The 13539-nt window shown below is 49.5% G+C and overlaps 6 protein-coding genes across 6 annotated transcripts; 3 read left to right on the forward strand and 3 right to left on the reverse strand.

Moving 5' to 3' along the window:
* Positions 1-554: 554 nt before the first annotated feature.
* On the reverse strand, positions 555-1272 carry K452DRAFT_223373 (uncharacterized protein; the record flags this gene model as incomplete). Its single annotated transcript, XM_033536614.1, has 4 exons — positions 555-932; positions 988-999; positions 1055-1164; positions 1230-1272. Coding segments are annotated over 4 exons (543 nt in total), but the record flags the coding sequence as incomplete, so codon positions are not given.
* A 1194-nt stretch (positions 1273-2466) lies between these two features.
* K452DRAFT_306891 (uncharacterized protein) lies at positions 2467-2911 on the forward strand (the record flags this gene model as incomplete). The annotated part of the gene is made up of 2 exons (XM_033543027.1): positions 2467-2592; positions 2651-2911. The coding sequence occupies 2 exons, from the start codon at positions 2467-2469 to the stop codon at positions 2909-2911; spliced, it is 387 nt and encodes a 128-aa protein (XP_033400020.1).
* A 737-nt stretch (positions 2912-3648) lies between these two features.
* Positions 3649-5468, reverse strand: K452DRAFT_267597 (uncharacterized protein; the record flags this gene model as incomplete). Its single annotated transcript, XM_033538846.1, has 2 exons — positions 3649-5224; positions 5275-5468. 2 exons carry the CDS (start codon positions 5466-5468, stop codon positions 3895-3897), a joined length of 1524 nt encoding a protein of 507 aa, XP_033400021.1. The 3' UTR covers positions 3649-3894.
* A 548-nt stretch (positions 5469-6016) lies between these two features.
* On the forward strand, positions 6017-6934 carry K452DRAFT_211591 (uncharacterized protein; the record flags this gene model as incomplete). Its single annotated transcript, XM_033536183.1, has 3 exons — positions 6017-6566; positions 6625-6819; positions 6873-6934. Coding segments are annotated over 3 exons (807 nt in total), but the record flags the coding sequence as incomplete, so codon positions are not given.
* Positions 6935-8905: 1971 nt separating this feature from the next.
* On the forward strand, positions 8906-9331 carry K452DRAFT_197313 (uncharacterized protein; the record flags this gene model as incomplete). The annotated part of the gene is made up of 1 exon (XM_033535974.1): positions 8906-9331. A coding segment is annotated over one exon (426 nt), but the record flags the coding sequence as incomplete, so codon positions are not given.
* Positions 9332-10287: 956 nt separating this feature from the next.
* On the reverse strand, positions 10288-13404 carry K452DRAFT_267601 (uncharacterized protein). The gene is made up of 4 exons (XM_033538847.1): positions 13332-13404; positions 13193-13279; positions 12075-13140; positions 10288-12027 (listed from the first exon to the last, which is right to left on the reverse strand). Exons 1-4 carry the CDS (start codon positions 13388-13390, stop codon positions 10504-10506), a joined length of 2736 nt encoding a protein of 911 aa, XP_033400024.1. The 5' UTR covers positions 13391-13404; the 3' UTR covers positions 10288-10503.
* Positions 13405-13539: the final 135 nt, after the last annotated feature.

Below are 13539 nucleotides of genomic sequence, written 5' to 3' on the forward strand. Positions count from 1 at the left end.
ACCACTATGTAGCATAGTCAAAGAATCTTTGTATATTGTAACAGCAGGCTCTACTAATTGCACATGGTGATACTATCTTCTATGTAGGACCGAGATCGCAATCAGTGGAAGCCCAGTGTTAAAACGTTGTAGACTTGTACGGCATGATAACTTCAGCACAACTCTAGTCTTAATAGGCATGGTAACTCACCTCTTCAAGACCTTACGAACTATTTCTATGAGGATGCGGTGCTTAATCAGCACAAGGTCATTGTTATAGCTTCGTAGCTTTGTTTAGCATCATAACTTCAGCACCCCGTTGATTCGAATGGGTCTGATAGTATTCCTCTTTAAAGTCCGCGATCTACTCTTATGGGGCTGTAATAAATCATTTTGGTGGTGCTTTAAGGGCTTCTTATGTTGGTATGAGAGTAAGCGCTCACTACATCTCAGTATAGTTCAGCCCGGTCGATTTCCAGCCCACACAATCAAGCCTGACATACCTACATCAACGCGCAAAGGGCCATCACGACTAATCATACAGAGGCCCTTGTCCCCGTAACAGTGGACTGCAGTTATGGGGAGCACACCTTCTCACCAAATTTGCAGCCCCCAACTTCGTCCGGCTGAGAATGAATATCCAACCCCTCAGCGTAATAATGTTCATCCGCCCAGTCCCTGATAGCGTCGAAGTTACGGCACTCGTGCTCCACCTCCACATGAAGCTTGACCCGTTTATCTTCCTCCGACCACTGCCATACCATCGGCGTAATATCAGCATGGCACATCAACGACTGCCGGATCATGTCGATGCAGTGCGAGAAGTGGCTGAGGTGCAGCTGGCCGTGGGGCGCGTGGTCGTGGTCGAGCTGGTCGATGGGCGTGTTGCAAGGCGTCACGGATGAATTCCACTGTTTGTAATAGAAGTAGTTAAGGCCGCGGCGGATTTTGTCCTATGGTCGTGCCGTGGTGAGTACTTTGGGTGCGATGGTGATGGGGCGGGCTTACTAGACAGTGGAGCTGCGAGGCATCAGTCAGTGAGGGTTTTTCATGGAATTGGAGTGATTAGGCTTACATCGTGCATGGCGTTCAATCCTATGATGTATTTTGCGTCGGCATCGTGGTTGACGGGTATTGTCTTGTTAGGTAGGAGAGCTGCCTGAGACCGCGGTACCGTAAGTGTAGCTAAGCGAGCATGAGCTTGCTTTGATTCCGGGGGAAATTGGAATACTGGGAAACGGGACGTGTACTTCTGTAAAGACTCTTCCATGCCTTAGAAACCTCGTCAGATGGATGATGTGCATCAGGATCTTCCTGGTATGCAGAGCGTGCGTGTCCGAACCCGTTCGTGAATTGCACTTTTTCGTAAGACACGGACTCTTGGGCGGGAGCTGTTAACGAATCAAGTTATTTTTTGTCTGACTGATGAAAGACCCAAGGGAAATACAATACACGATTCTTACGTCTTCATTGTTGCTCCAAAGAAAAGACAAAACGAGGTGGAGGAGTGCCAAAACGTTTAACAAGAGTGAAGTGAACAATATGACTTTCCAGACACCATGTTTATTTCTCGTCGAGAGATAGACAGAATCTTCGTGACTATCTACATCAGCACCCTCTCGAGCTTCGGAGCCGAGCAGAAATGATTGCGTCGAATATTCCTTCATTGCAAAATAGAAAAGCAGCAGATCAGCGTCACTCAGAAAGCGGTTGAGGCGATTTTAGTACCTGAAGCGTCTGTCAATGTAATTGAATGGAGACTCGCAATATGAAAGTTTTTACACAATATGTTGAACGACATGAGTTCAGGAAGCCGGCTGACTTACGATCACGCTTACATCTGCATGATGTTGCCTCATCGACCTTGGCGCTAGTGCAGCTTACTTGCAGGGCCATCACCCGCCACCACGCCCATTGTCATCAGTGACAGTTCTCTAGTGCTTCCTTCAAGGCACTAAAAGTAGCGAGCTGAAGAAGATTTTGAAAACTTTGCTTTTTATGCTGACGGTGCGGGGTAGAAATAAAGCCATCGAGAAACCGGGTCTATCTCCACTCGACTCGGCTGCCATTAATAAGAGCTGTATACGAGGATTACCTGCGAGTCTGGCGTGAGGTGGAAGCGGATGCACGTAGTTAGTGGGTTATAGTTTTCTAGCGCGATGATCTAATGACTTTGCAATACTACGCGATGTGAGCAGAGGGTCAAGTGCTTATGGTGAGCATCAGAAGAAAACATCATCATATCTTGAATGTGAAGATGGTTCTAAATTCTGATAGGCGTTGGTATGCAAGCAACAGGTGTGAGGAGTGAAAGGAGGCCTGATGTCGTGTAAAGGGGATATTCTTCTATGTCTATAAAAGAGGACTCCCTTCCTCACTGGAAACTAAATCATCCTCACTCATCTCTGTAAGAGAGCATCAATCCTTCACCAACTCCTCAAGTAAGTAAGAACCCCGGTTAGGAGAACCCATGCTTACAATAGTAGGATGAAAATCAGCTTCGTTCTCGCTCTGGTCGCGCTTGGTGCTTCTGTAGCCCACGCAGCGCTGCCGCCTAGACCCAGGCCTGTTACAGAGGCTCTGCCAAAGCCCGAAACTGTTCCGGATGAAGAGGTACGTGGGACACGTTCTATCGAACAGTGTTCACTGTTTATTAACAGTTCAAACAAAGAACACCGAGGGCTCTCCATGGTTCGTCGACTGGGCCAAAGACACTATCAACAAGAGAGCTGCAAAAGGACCGTCGCATAATGAAAAGCACGGTAAGAATGGTGGTTATGGTGGCAAACGCGATGCGAGTGCCGGTACGGGCCGCGGTAAGGGTGGCAATGGTTTGGGGAAAGGCGGTATTAAGAAGAAAGAGAAACGCGATGCGAGTGGCCATGGGAAGAATGGCAATCATAATGGTGGGAGCGTTACGCTCACTTTGTAATTGTAAATAGCACAAAACAGTGTCTTTTATTTTGCTATTAATAGTTTAAAGAGAGGTGATTTATATTGATAACTACTGTTTTCCTATGTGTTTGACACGCAAATACATGTAGAGAGACTGTATAACTACCGTTAAATACACGTGAATAGACTGTAAAACTAACTATCATCTACCCGGCGCTTTCTACCTTGAGTATCTACTGCTGTCGTTCGCTGAGATGTCTGCCTGCTGTTACTCTGCCTGCCGTGTCGCTAGCTGGTACGCTTATCTGCTATTGCTTACCTGCTGTAGTCGCCCTGCTGGATACGCTACTACTGCTGCTTTACTTGTTGCTATCGCTCTGCCTGCTTGGAAAGGAGTTGGGGAAGAGAGATTACTTAATAAAATAATTTCAATAAAACACACGGTTCGGTAATCGTAGGGGTATAGCTTTAATGGGAAAGGCGATGCTAGAACCGTTTGAATTTGACACAGTTGAGACTGAGAGCGAATAGCCAAAGAACAGCAAGGTTCTCTTAGGGATGTTGTGTTATCTCTTTGGCACGCTCATTAAATAAGCTTGTTCAACGCACATTCTTTTCAATGCTTTATATCACATATATAAATACAACTATGGTTATCATCGATACTGAAGCTGAATGTGAGTAAACTTGGTCCTTTTAAAATGCCAGTTTGGCAGCATTTCAACGATTAGTCCATGAATCAACAAGAATCAAGCCCTCTTTGTGCTTCTTAAGCCGCTTCTAGAACGTCTTCCATTTTTCGGCGCCATGTCATTATTGTATGTCTTCGTGACCAGCAAACCACCGTTTCATACCAGACAAATGAATAAACAGTTCTCCTTAACTTCCATACTACAATACTATTACAAGGTTTACCGTATAGCTTCTTCAAGGTCCCCATACTACTTATGACTTCCTCTGCTTACTACTCTGCCTTTTCTGTACAAATATTCATCCGTGATCTGAAACCGCGTTTTCTCTTCAGAGCCGATACTCCCACTGAACATTCTCCCAGCCAGCCTTCCTGCGTATGCAAACAGGAACTTCATGAGCAGGTTTAAACACACTGGTAGGCATCTTATCGTAGCGAATTTGTGGTTTCGTAAGCGGGCTTCCATCAACGTTTGTCACATCGAAGCCCAATAAGACTGCCACTGCGAGGCCAATTATCCCATCGCGCACCAGGTTACGACCGGGACATAGCACATCACCCCCGCCGAAAGCGCGGTACGCTGCTGGGTGGACCCTTTTTCCGTCCGATGCTGTTCCGTTGGGCGAGTTGTAGAAGCGGCGTGGGTTAAACTCCGCAACGTCATCACCCCAGATGCTGGTTCTGTTGTGGAGCACGGAGGCTTCAGTCATAAGGAACGAGCCCTTCTTGAGTAGGTATTGGTCGTTCACCATGGTGTCGGAGAGGATTTTGCGCGGAGCACCGCTATGCATAATATGGCGGAGGATTTCGCGAAGAACCGAATTTAAAAGGGGACAGTCGCTCGTAGAGCGGATTTTCGTCATGTCAACGACGGCTTCATCGCCATCTCTTACGCATGCTTTCGAGGCCTCGTCGGAGAGTTCTTTGAATAGGTTTGGATCAGATAGGGCATACGAAAGATACCAAAAAGCCGTGATGGAAGAGTTTGACAGTATTCCTACGGTGAAAATGACCTCTGTGCGAGCAATATCTTCAAGAGTGTAGCCGTATTTGCGGTACAACTCATAACGTGTCCGCATCATAAAGCTAGCACTCTTGTCAAGGCCGTTCTCAAAAAATGTAATAAACTTCTTTGCAAGCGTTTCCCGGAGATGATAGGCTTTGGGTGCCGTAATTTGAGGGAACGGGCTGACAATGATATCCAGAAGTTTAGGATCAAAGGCCCAGTAGTCGGAAACAAACGAGGGATCTTCCACCGGAAATCCTGGTCCATATAATGCGCTCATGATAGAAGTGCCAACAAGTCTTCTAGTAAACAGGTACAGGTCAAGTTGGTTCTCGCTCAGGTAATCCAAATTTTTGGCTACTCCGTTAAGTAGCTCTTGCGCGATTTCATCCATTGAGGTACCTTGGGGAAGCATACTATACAGTATGTCGTGGTGGGCGATGTGTATATCTTGGTCATCTTCGTCCACTAAATTGACTTGGCCAACCTTTTCAGGCAAGCCGCTGATGGACTGGGTCAAAGCAGATGAAATTGGGTGAACAGATACTGCTTTGGGAATGCGATTGACGGCCGCGACCATGGAAGGGCCTGCGACGACGTAGAAGCTCTGGCCAAAAATGGGGAGAGTGTAGATGTCGTAGCCGTACTTTTCGCTGTGCACCGTTATCAGCGGAGGCCATCATAGTAGATATGGGCAACACACTCTATCATACGGTAGTAGTCTTTACCGTACCAGAGCATGCAAATCAAGTGACCGATTAAGGGCAGACGAGACGGTATGAATGGAGGCTCTCTGCTGCCTGTCGGATGGGCTGAATATCGGTGTGCGAGGACAAAAATAGAAACTGCGGCAATGCAAAAATAAGCCGAGGGAGGCAGAGCTAGAAATGTGTCCATGGTGTGCGTGTGGGGTTTGGAGGCCTGACGGTGAGAGGACGTCGAAAGAAAATTGAGTAGTTACGTATTTACGCGGTGTAGAAATACGGATATAGCGTGGGGTGGGCTCAGCCGCCCAGCCGACCTGCCTGATTTGGTTAAGTGCGGCGCAGCACCCCAGATTAACGGCCTGATCCCCAGTCAGAAGTCTGGCTGCAACAAAAACACAGCCTCGCTACAGCCGCTGACATTCTACCAGCATTTAACTATACTTAGGTCAGCTTGCAGCACACTCTCCAAGGCGCATGCTTACTCTCACAATGAAGCTTTGTACAGTGCCGCCTAAAAACACCATAAAAATGTCAGGAATACCGGATGAGCTGTATAACAAACAAATTCATGCTTTCCAAGGCCGACCAAACGGGATTTTTTGAACACCACATCTACGTCGCAAATATTACCAGACCTCATGACTGAATCGGCTACAATACCCAAGCCTGTCTTCTTGGTGCGTTCTATTGCTATCGCTTCTTGTTGCGCGCATTTTCAACCGCTTACTAAGTGCTCAGGGCCTTATTTGGGTATTTACCTCAATTGCTACTCTATTAATCATTTTCCGCTTCTTTGTTCGCATCAAAACTTTCAGAAGACTCTATGCGGATGATATATGGGTCGCCGCAGCATGGGTAACGGCATTCTCCTCGACGATTATGTGGCAAGTTTTTTCTGAAGACATGTACCGTGCCGTTCCTGTCATGTCAAGGAAAGAATGGCCTCCAACACAGAAATCTTTGGAGAGTACCACCATAACTAAGAACGCATGTGCCGCCTTTACGATGCTTTTCTACACCTCGGTCTGGTGCATCAAACTATCTTTTTTATTTTTCTTCCGCCGTCTCTACCAAAACGCCGGCCATGTCATGCGCATTTGGTGGTTCCTAGTTGCTATGGTTATAGCGACCTGGGCAGTGGCCATGGGTACCATCGATTATAGGTGCGAGTTCGGTCCATACCTGTCTCAGATCGACAAATGTGGCCTCCAATCTGCAAGTCGTTCCCAACGGATCATGATCAGCCTCAGTTTCAACTGCGCCACTGACATCTTAACGGACTTGGCTAGTATGCAAGCGCTCTCTAGCAAACCAAAAGCTCGCTAGCTAATCATCCCGTTCACCAGTTCTCTGCATTCCTATCAGTATGCTCTGGAAAACTAAAATAAGTTTGAAGCGCAGACTCGCGTTGGGCAGCATCTGTTCCTTCACATTGATTACCATGATCATCACCATTGCACGAGCTGTTGCTATGACTCGGTTTAGCACCAGCTTCGATGTGACTTGGATGGAAATGTGGTCGTTCATCCAGCTGTTTTCAGGTAAGTAACAACAATACGCCAGAGTTAACTCTAGATATTTACTCCATCCCTAGCTCTAACAGTTGCGTGCCTTGGGTCGTTCCGTACCCTTTTTGTAACAAAAGCATCAGCACAACAAGCTCGCAATAGAGGCGCCACGACAACAGACCAAGCATCCATACCGGCTCATGATGGGCCTTGGTTTTGCAATCTTGCGTACTTTCTGTCCATCCATACCGACAATTCTCGCCACTTAAGCACGTTGACTACCAATGATACTATCAGTGGTATAATAAGTCTCTACGATTCATCCAACATGGAAGCAGTGTCGTTACCCCCAAAACTACATCTTACTACCAGCCAACTGGAAGCTTGCGAATTTTATGGAAGCGATAATGAACGTTGGCATTGATGTTCTAAGAGAAATATAACTCAAGGGTACGAAATGAGGTCGCTGTGGTCTGGGTTTAACGATTAGCCATGTGGATATTAACATGAACTACTTAGCTACTATGTACGAGATAAAAGGAGACGTAAAGCTGGGCCGGGTTTCATTAACATAAGCAATCTGTACTTAGATATTCACCAAATAATTTGAAAATGTTTAAGAAGCCATCATGCAGCTTCATTGCAATAGGTGAGAAGTTGTAAGCACCGAGAGATTGGCTACCAAGAATCTAAGTCGGGTTTCTGGCTAAATAGACGCCACTCAGCCCATTAAGAGTTCTAGAACAGTTTTATACCCCTGTAAGTGCATTAAACATGCCATTGGAACCAACAAGATTATATCAGATGGGGGCCGAACCAAATATAAGCACGCACTATCGGTGTTTCGGCATTACAGGCGCATGCACTGTTTATATAGAGAGAGCGACCGTATTAAGATCCATCTCCACTCAAGCTTCATACATATCCTTTTTCTACATATTATTATCTTACGACAGTTCCGCTAACGACTGAAGGATTTGTATACCACCATGGAGCCGTCATCTATTCTTGCGGTAACGACAAGCTGCTTAACGATCATATTGAAAACGTCAAAGGTCATTGGGACCTTAGTCTTAAGCTACCAGGCCATCGACCAGAGCATGAGCTTGTTGATCATCAAGCTCGACACAATGTCGACAATCATCTCTCAACTGGAATCTTTGCTCCAAAGACGCCGAACGGTATGTGATCGGGTAGCGAAAGATCTCAAGATGGCGTTAGGCGCATGCGAGTTTGTAGTCGCAGAGATCTACAGTTATGTCGAGCCAATTGCCTCGGGGAAGAGGTCCGAGAAGTTGAAGCATCTCTTCACTGAAGCAACTTTGCAGCAACTACAACACAGTCTGGACACCCAAGTAGCGGCATTGGGTGTTCTGATGAATATTTTGCTACTGTAAGTGATCTTTCATATTCCAGTGAATGTTCAATGATCCAGTGACTAAAGATCTTGTTATATTGTAGTAAATCGCATACTGAACAACGCTATGAACTTGAGACATATTTTAGAGGCCAATCCTTTATGGAACCCGCACGTCGGGGTTCTATGCATTCTAGGAACTCAGAAGATATAATCATCTCTATCTATGGTAATGAAAACGAGTGGAACCTCGACGACCAGACCTGGAAAGACAGCACTTCAAGTGGAACAACGCAAACAACAAATTTTACACCCGGAAGTAGCGATCAACGACCCTCTCTGACAGGGGATTCCCTCAGTCCTTTTCCAGGAATATCGCTCCGAAGGCAAAATTTCACAAACCTGATACATCTGCGACAGCGCCGGAGCCAGCGAGACCTTCAAAAACGATTGACCAAAGAAACTCAACGAGCCGGCTCTGATGAGATCACGACAGAGGCCGAGACTCTAAACCACAAAGCCCTCGACGTAGATTTGCGGCTTAAAGATCATCCCTCACCTAGAAGCTACCAAACAAAAGATGCGTCAGGACTGCAGCAATTCTTCGGAAAACTCGGATACGTATCTCGCGGAAGCCCAAACACGTCGTTATTGCACCATTCAGCCGAAAAGGGCAACTTCCAAATGATCCAGGTACTCGCCAAGAACGGCGCCAATTTGGACGCACGCGCTCAGGGCTATCGGACACCCCTCCACGTCGCGACCGACACTGCAGCCGAAATGCTTGTAAAACTAGGCGCTGATATCCGCGCAAGAGACTCCACAGGCACCACTCCTCTCCATGCTTTCGCAGCCAAAGGCCACACAAACGCGCTGAAAGCAGCCATCCATCTCGGCAAAGCAGACGTCAACGCCACAACAAAACATCAACAGACACCACTGCACCTCGCCAGCCAGAACGGCCACACAGAAGCAGCCTCACTGCTCATGTACGCGGGAGCGTTCCCCGACGCCGCCGACGCAGAGGGCATGCGGCCACTGCACCACGTCGCCAAACACGGGCACGCGGCGCTATGCCAGCTCCTACTCCCACACGTCATCGACCCAAGCGCGCCCGCAAAGGACTGCTGGCGCCCACTGCACCACGCGGCGCAGCAGGGGCAGGCGGACGTCGTGCGCGCGCTGCTCACCCACCCGGCTATCGACCCCGACGCCCCCGCCCTCAATCACTGGACTCCGCTGCACGTGGCCGCGCTGCACGCCCGTCTCGACGTCGTCGCACTCCTGCTCACCGCCTCTGCGGACCTGGAGGCCGAGACGGAGCGGGGCGAGCGCGCTTTGCATCTCGCTGTTGCGGCGGGGAGCGTGGATGTTGTTGAAATGCTGCTGCAGTATGAGGCGCGCGTCAATGCCCGCACCAAGTCGCTCGATACACCGCTGCTGGAGGCGTGTCGGGGCGCAAGCGGGCCAGGTGAGGCTGTTTCCCTGGTACGCATGCTGCTGGAGGGCGGGGCCAGGGTGAATGCGCGGAACGCCGTTGGGCTGACGGCGGTGTCAGCGGCGTGTGCTCGGTCGAGAGGAGCGTTGGATGTGGTGAGTTTACTGCTGAAACATGGCGCAAAGGTCAGGCAGGTGGATTATCTGGCACTGTGGCGCAACCAAGGTTTGAGGACATGGGAGAAGCAGGCGGTGCATGCAGCGTTCAATGAAGTTGCTGGGGAGGTGATAAAGAAGAAAGATGAAGTGGAGTGGCAGATTATGGCGATGTGAGTGGTTGTATATATGCCTTTTACTCTGCCTTGACCGACGAGACAGAGAAACGAAAAATAAGTTGGTTGTAAGCAAAAGTCGAACTCGAAAGGAGCTTTTGTATGTGAGACAGCAAGAATCCGGTAAGGAATACCAAACAAACCCGCCAACGACGACGTAAAGAAACCAGCGGTTTGAACACAGCACGTTTATGTTGACCGTTGTACACTACCTCGGAATTGACAGTTGGCCAAGGTCGCATCTTGACGGTGTTAGCACCATGAGCATTTTTGTTGATGTTGGCAGGGAGTGGGTTTTTGGCATAACGCGTTGAAGGCGGATATGTAAGGTAGATAATGGTGAGTCGTCACGACGTGGGAATGGGAAATATTATAGGCGGCGAAAGTCGATCAGCATTGCTCCTGTTTGCTGGTTCGTTAAACATTCAACTTCATACAAAGCCCCTAACGCCGCATCTTCATGACCTTCATGATTGAGTTCAAGCTTGAAACTGGGATAGATACCGAAGGTTCTCTCCAGCATTCCAGAGAAAAGCACGTAGCCTGTCCCTTTGCATGTCGAATGCTTCCTGCAGACGCTTCGCGCAGCCCCTATGCCCGCCAGTGCTGGACTAATCCATGCAGGCGATCAATAACCACCGGCATGACTGCCGTTACCGAATCCTGGATCAAGCCCTCAAAGTGGCGGATCGCCTCCTCTTCCGACATGTCCAGGCACATGCGCTCCTGTACCTTCCACACCGCCTTATCTCGTTCAATCTTGATATCGGGCACGTTGGCCTCGCGCATCAGGCTGAACAGGTTCAGTATCAAGCTCGATGACTTGCGCAGCGTCGTGTATGCCGTAAAGCAGTAGTTCTTGAACGCTGTGTAGTTTGGTGACGTAGGCCCGCCCATGCCCGCAATCATGAGGTTATCAAGCTTCATGAGCGGCGCGAACGGCTTCGGGTCGCGTCCAAGGATATAACCAAAATCGGCGTGGAAGAAGTGACCATCAGGAGCGAGCAGCAGGTTGTCCAAGTGGCGGTCGCCAACTCCCAACAAATATGTAATCACACAGTAGCCGGCACATGACTTGACGTACGTGTCCATTGCCTCTTTGCGTACGCCCAGTGGAGCGCTTTCGTCCGGGTTGTTCGCACGCAAATACGACAGAATGCTACCTTGGCCTTTGTACTTGGTGACGGCTGCTGCGAGAGAGGTGCTGGGGACGAACTGCACAGCTCCCGCTGTCGTCGACGTGGCGAGAATGCGGTACGGCGAGAGTTTGAGATCAAGATTTTCCTTGCGCAAAAGGCGGTCCATCAATGTGATGATTTGAATAACGAGCTGGTCTTGTCGTAGATCGTCGCCTGACTTGAAGATGACAGGGTACTTGACCCCGGCAGAGGTCTTGAAGTTAATCAGGAGCGGATACAACGAAGATTTGAATACATTGCAATCGTCCGGAAAACATCCTACAATTTCCACGGTAGGATCCAGAGGCAGCGGCAGTGGAGGATCAAACGACAAAAGCTCGTTCTTCGGTTCTGCAAGGAAGCGCTTTAATCGCTCAATCTTACGCGGCCTATCCTCTCTTGAGAAACGGACGTCTTTAGAGATCTTGGACAGAACCGTAATGAGCTCTCCTTGACGAAGAAGCGTCTTGCGCCTCTCAGGGCCGCTCGGGGTTTCCATGAGGGTAGCCATGAAGTCATACTCCACTTTGGCGAAGAGCTTGCGATGCTCCTGGCCCTGTTCAGGGCTACGGTCATCGCACTCAACCATAAGGTACCAATGTAAGAAAGTACCCAGGTGTAGGTTGTTTGCCGCACGTGTGATTAAGAATTGAGCAAGCGATGAATCTGGAACAGTTTCGTCATTTGATTCGGGCTGAGTGGGCTCAAACTTCAATGCCTGAACCAGCTGAAGCAGATACATGAGGAGCTCCTCATCGTCGGCTTTGCGTAATCGATCCACGGCATACGCACGAACTGCTGGATTGTCGAAAGTTGGTCCGAGGAGCTCCAAAGCGTCGTCGACGTCGATTTCGGTCCATTTGGGTAGGATCTGGACCGCCTGTCGTGCTTCGCTCTGGTCATTCCAGGACACTGATTTTACAAATTTGGTTAGAGCCTGATCAAATTAGCCTTTTGTACCGAAGCATAGCTGAATGTGCTCACCCGTTTGTCTCTCGTAAGATGATGCCTGAACTTCCACACCAAATCCTTTTCTTCCGGGTTTAGCTCATGGGTGGGTCCGTACGACATAATAACATTGAGCTCGTCACGTATCTTCGCGTTTGGCTTCAGGTCGCGGTCTAGAACTCCAGTCCGGTGGCTACGGACCAGCCTTCTGTGCTTGTTCTCTGCCGGATTTTCTCTGATGCCAACCTCTGGATCGAAGATCCTCACCATCCTGCCAACTTCCGGGTCATCTTCGCCATTTATACCAGGTCCAAATGACACTTCTGGTGGAGGTTTCAGCATCACGTCTGACAACGATGACGATTGTTGTAGTGTTGAAACGGGCGGTGCCGGATATTCGCAATCGGTAAAGACGATGGGATGGTCAAATCGCGGGAATTCCACGTAAAGGAAGAACTTTTCCTCCTCAGTCTCCTCGGAACTTGAATCCTCGGTGTCATCCGAACCCGTAGCACCGTCGGTCTGCGAGGCAGCCTTCGGCGTGCGTCCAAATTTGGGCACAGTCTTGAAACTGCTGCGCTCCAGCTGCTCCATCTTCCTGAAGACCATCTGGTCGAGCCACCTGTTCTCGGCAATCTCCCCCATTTCGTGCTTTTTCATGAGCGCCTCCAGTCTCTCCATTTCCGATACTCGGTCATCCGTTGTTCCCTGTGCAGCCTTTCCATTACGCCGATCGCGACGACGAGGTGGTATGACGTATGGGGTAGTGGAGGACGACAATCCATCTGCTGCTTTGTTGCGGTGTAAGCGACATCGCTGTTTGCCCTTTTGAAGAGTGTTGTCCTTGTCAAAGAGCGGTATGGTTGTGCCTCCGAAAGGTACGGTGTGGAATTGTGTGCCCTCAACATCAACCGGTGAGAGGTCCCAGACGGTCATGGCGAGTTGTGAAGATTGCGGCAGGGTGGCATAGTTGATGGGCAAAGTGATCCATTCATTCCAAACGCGGGCGGTCTTGAAGACCTTGTAGCTTGTCTGGACCGGGACGGTGAGCGGTTTGCTCTCGGCCCATAGCTGCGCTGTGACGAAGAGTTCCGAGTGCGGGCTGTGACGAGTTAGCCCGGGTCGCGTACTGAGGAGCGAGGGCGAAGTGGTACCTCAAGTTCGAGCCTCTGTGACGCAGCTCCGGGTTCCTCAGCAGAGTGGAGAAGGGTATGGGCTTCTGGTGGCCGTCTAAGTTGTTGCTGTAGCACGTCAGTAAGAGCGTTCTGCATGTTTACTGAGGCGCCTACCGACATCCTGACGTGGACGGGTAGGTCCAGATCCAGAGAGCTGGCAAAGGAAAAGGGTTCCATGAGTGCGACGGCGTCGCGATGTGGGGTTGATCGAGCGCGCGCGACCTGGGGCAAGCTGCGGCGCCGATCTACGCCTCTCCGGGCGATTCCGTACCGCCGCACGTGACCGGGTCGCGACCGCGTGTCTGGCGCGCCCGCCCGCCATCGCC

The sequence above is a fragment of the Aplosporella prunicola genome (assembly GCF_010093885.1).
Source record: "Aplosporella prunicola CBS 121167 unplaced genomic scaffold K452scaffold_7, whole genome shotgun sequence".
Classification (NCBI taxonomy): domain Eukaryota; kingdom Fungi; phylum Ascomycota; class Dothideomycetes; order Botryosphaeriales; family Aplosporellaceae; genus Aplosporella; species Aplosporella prunicola.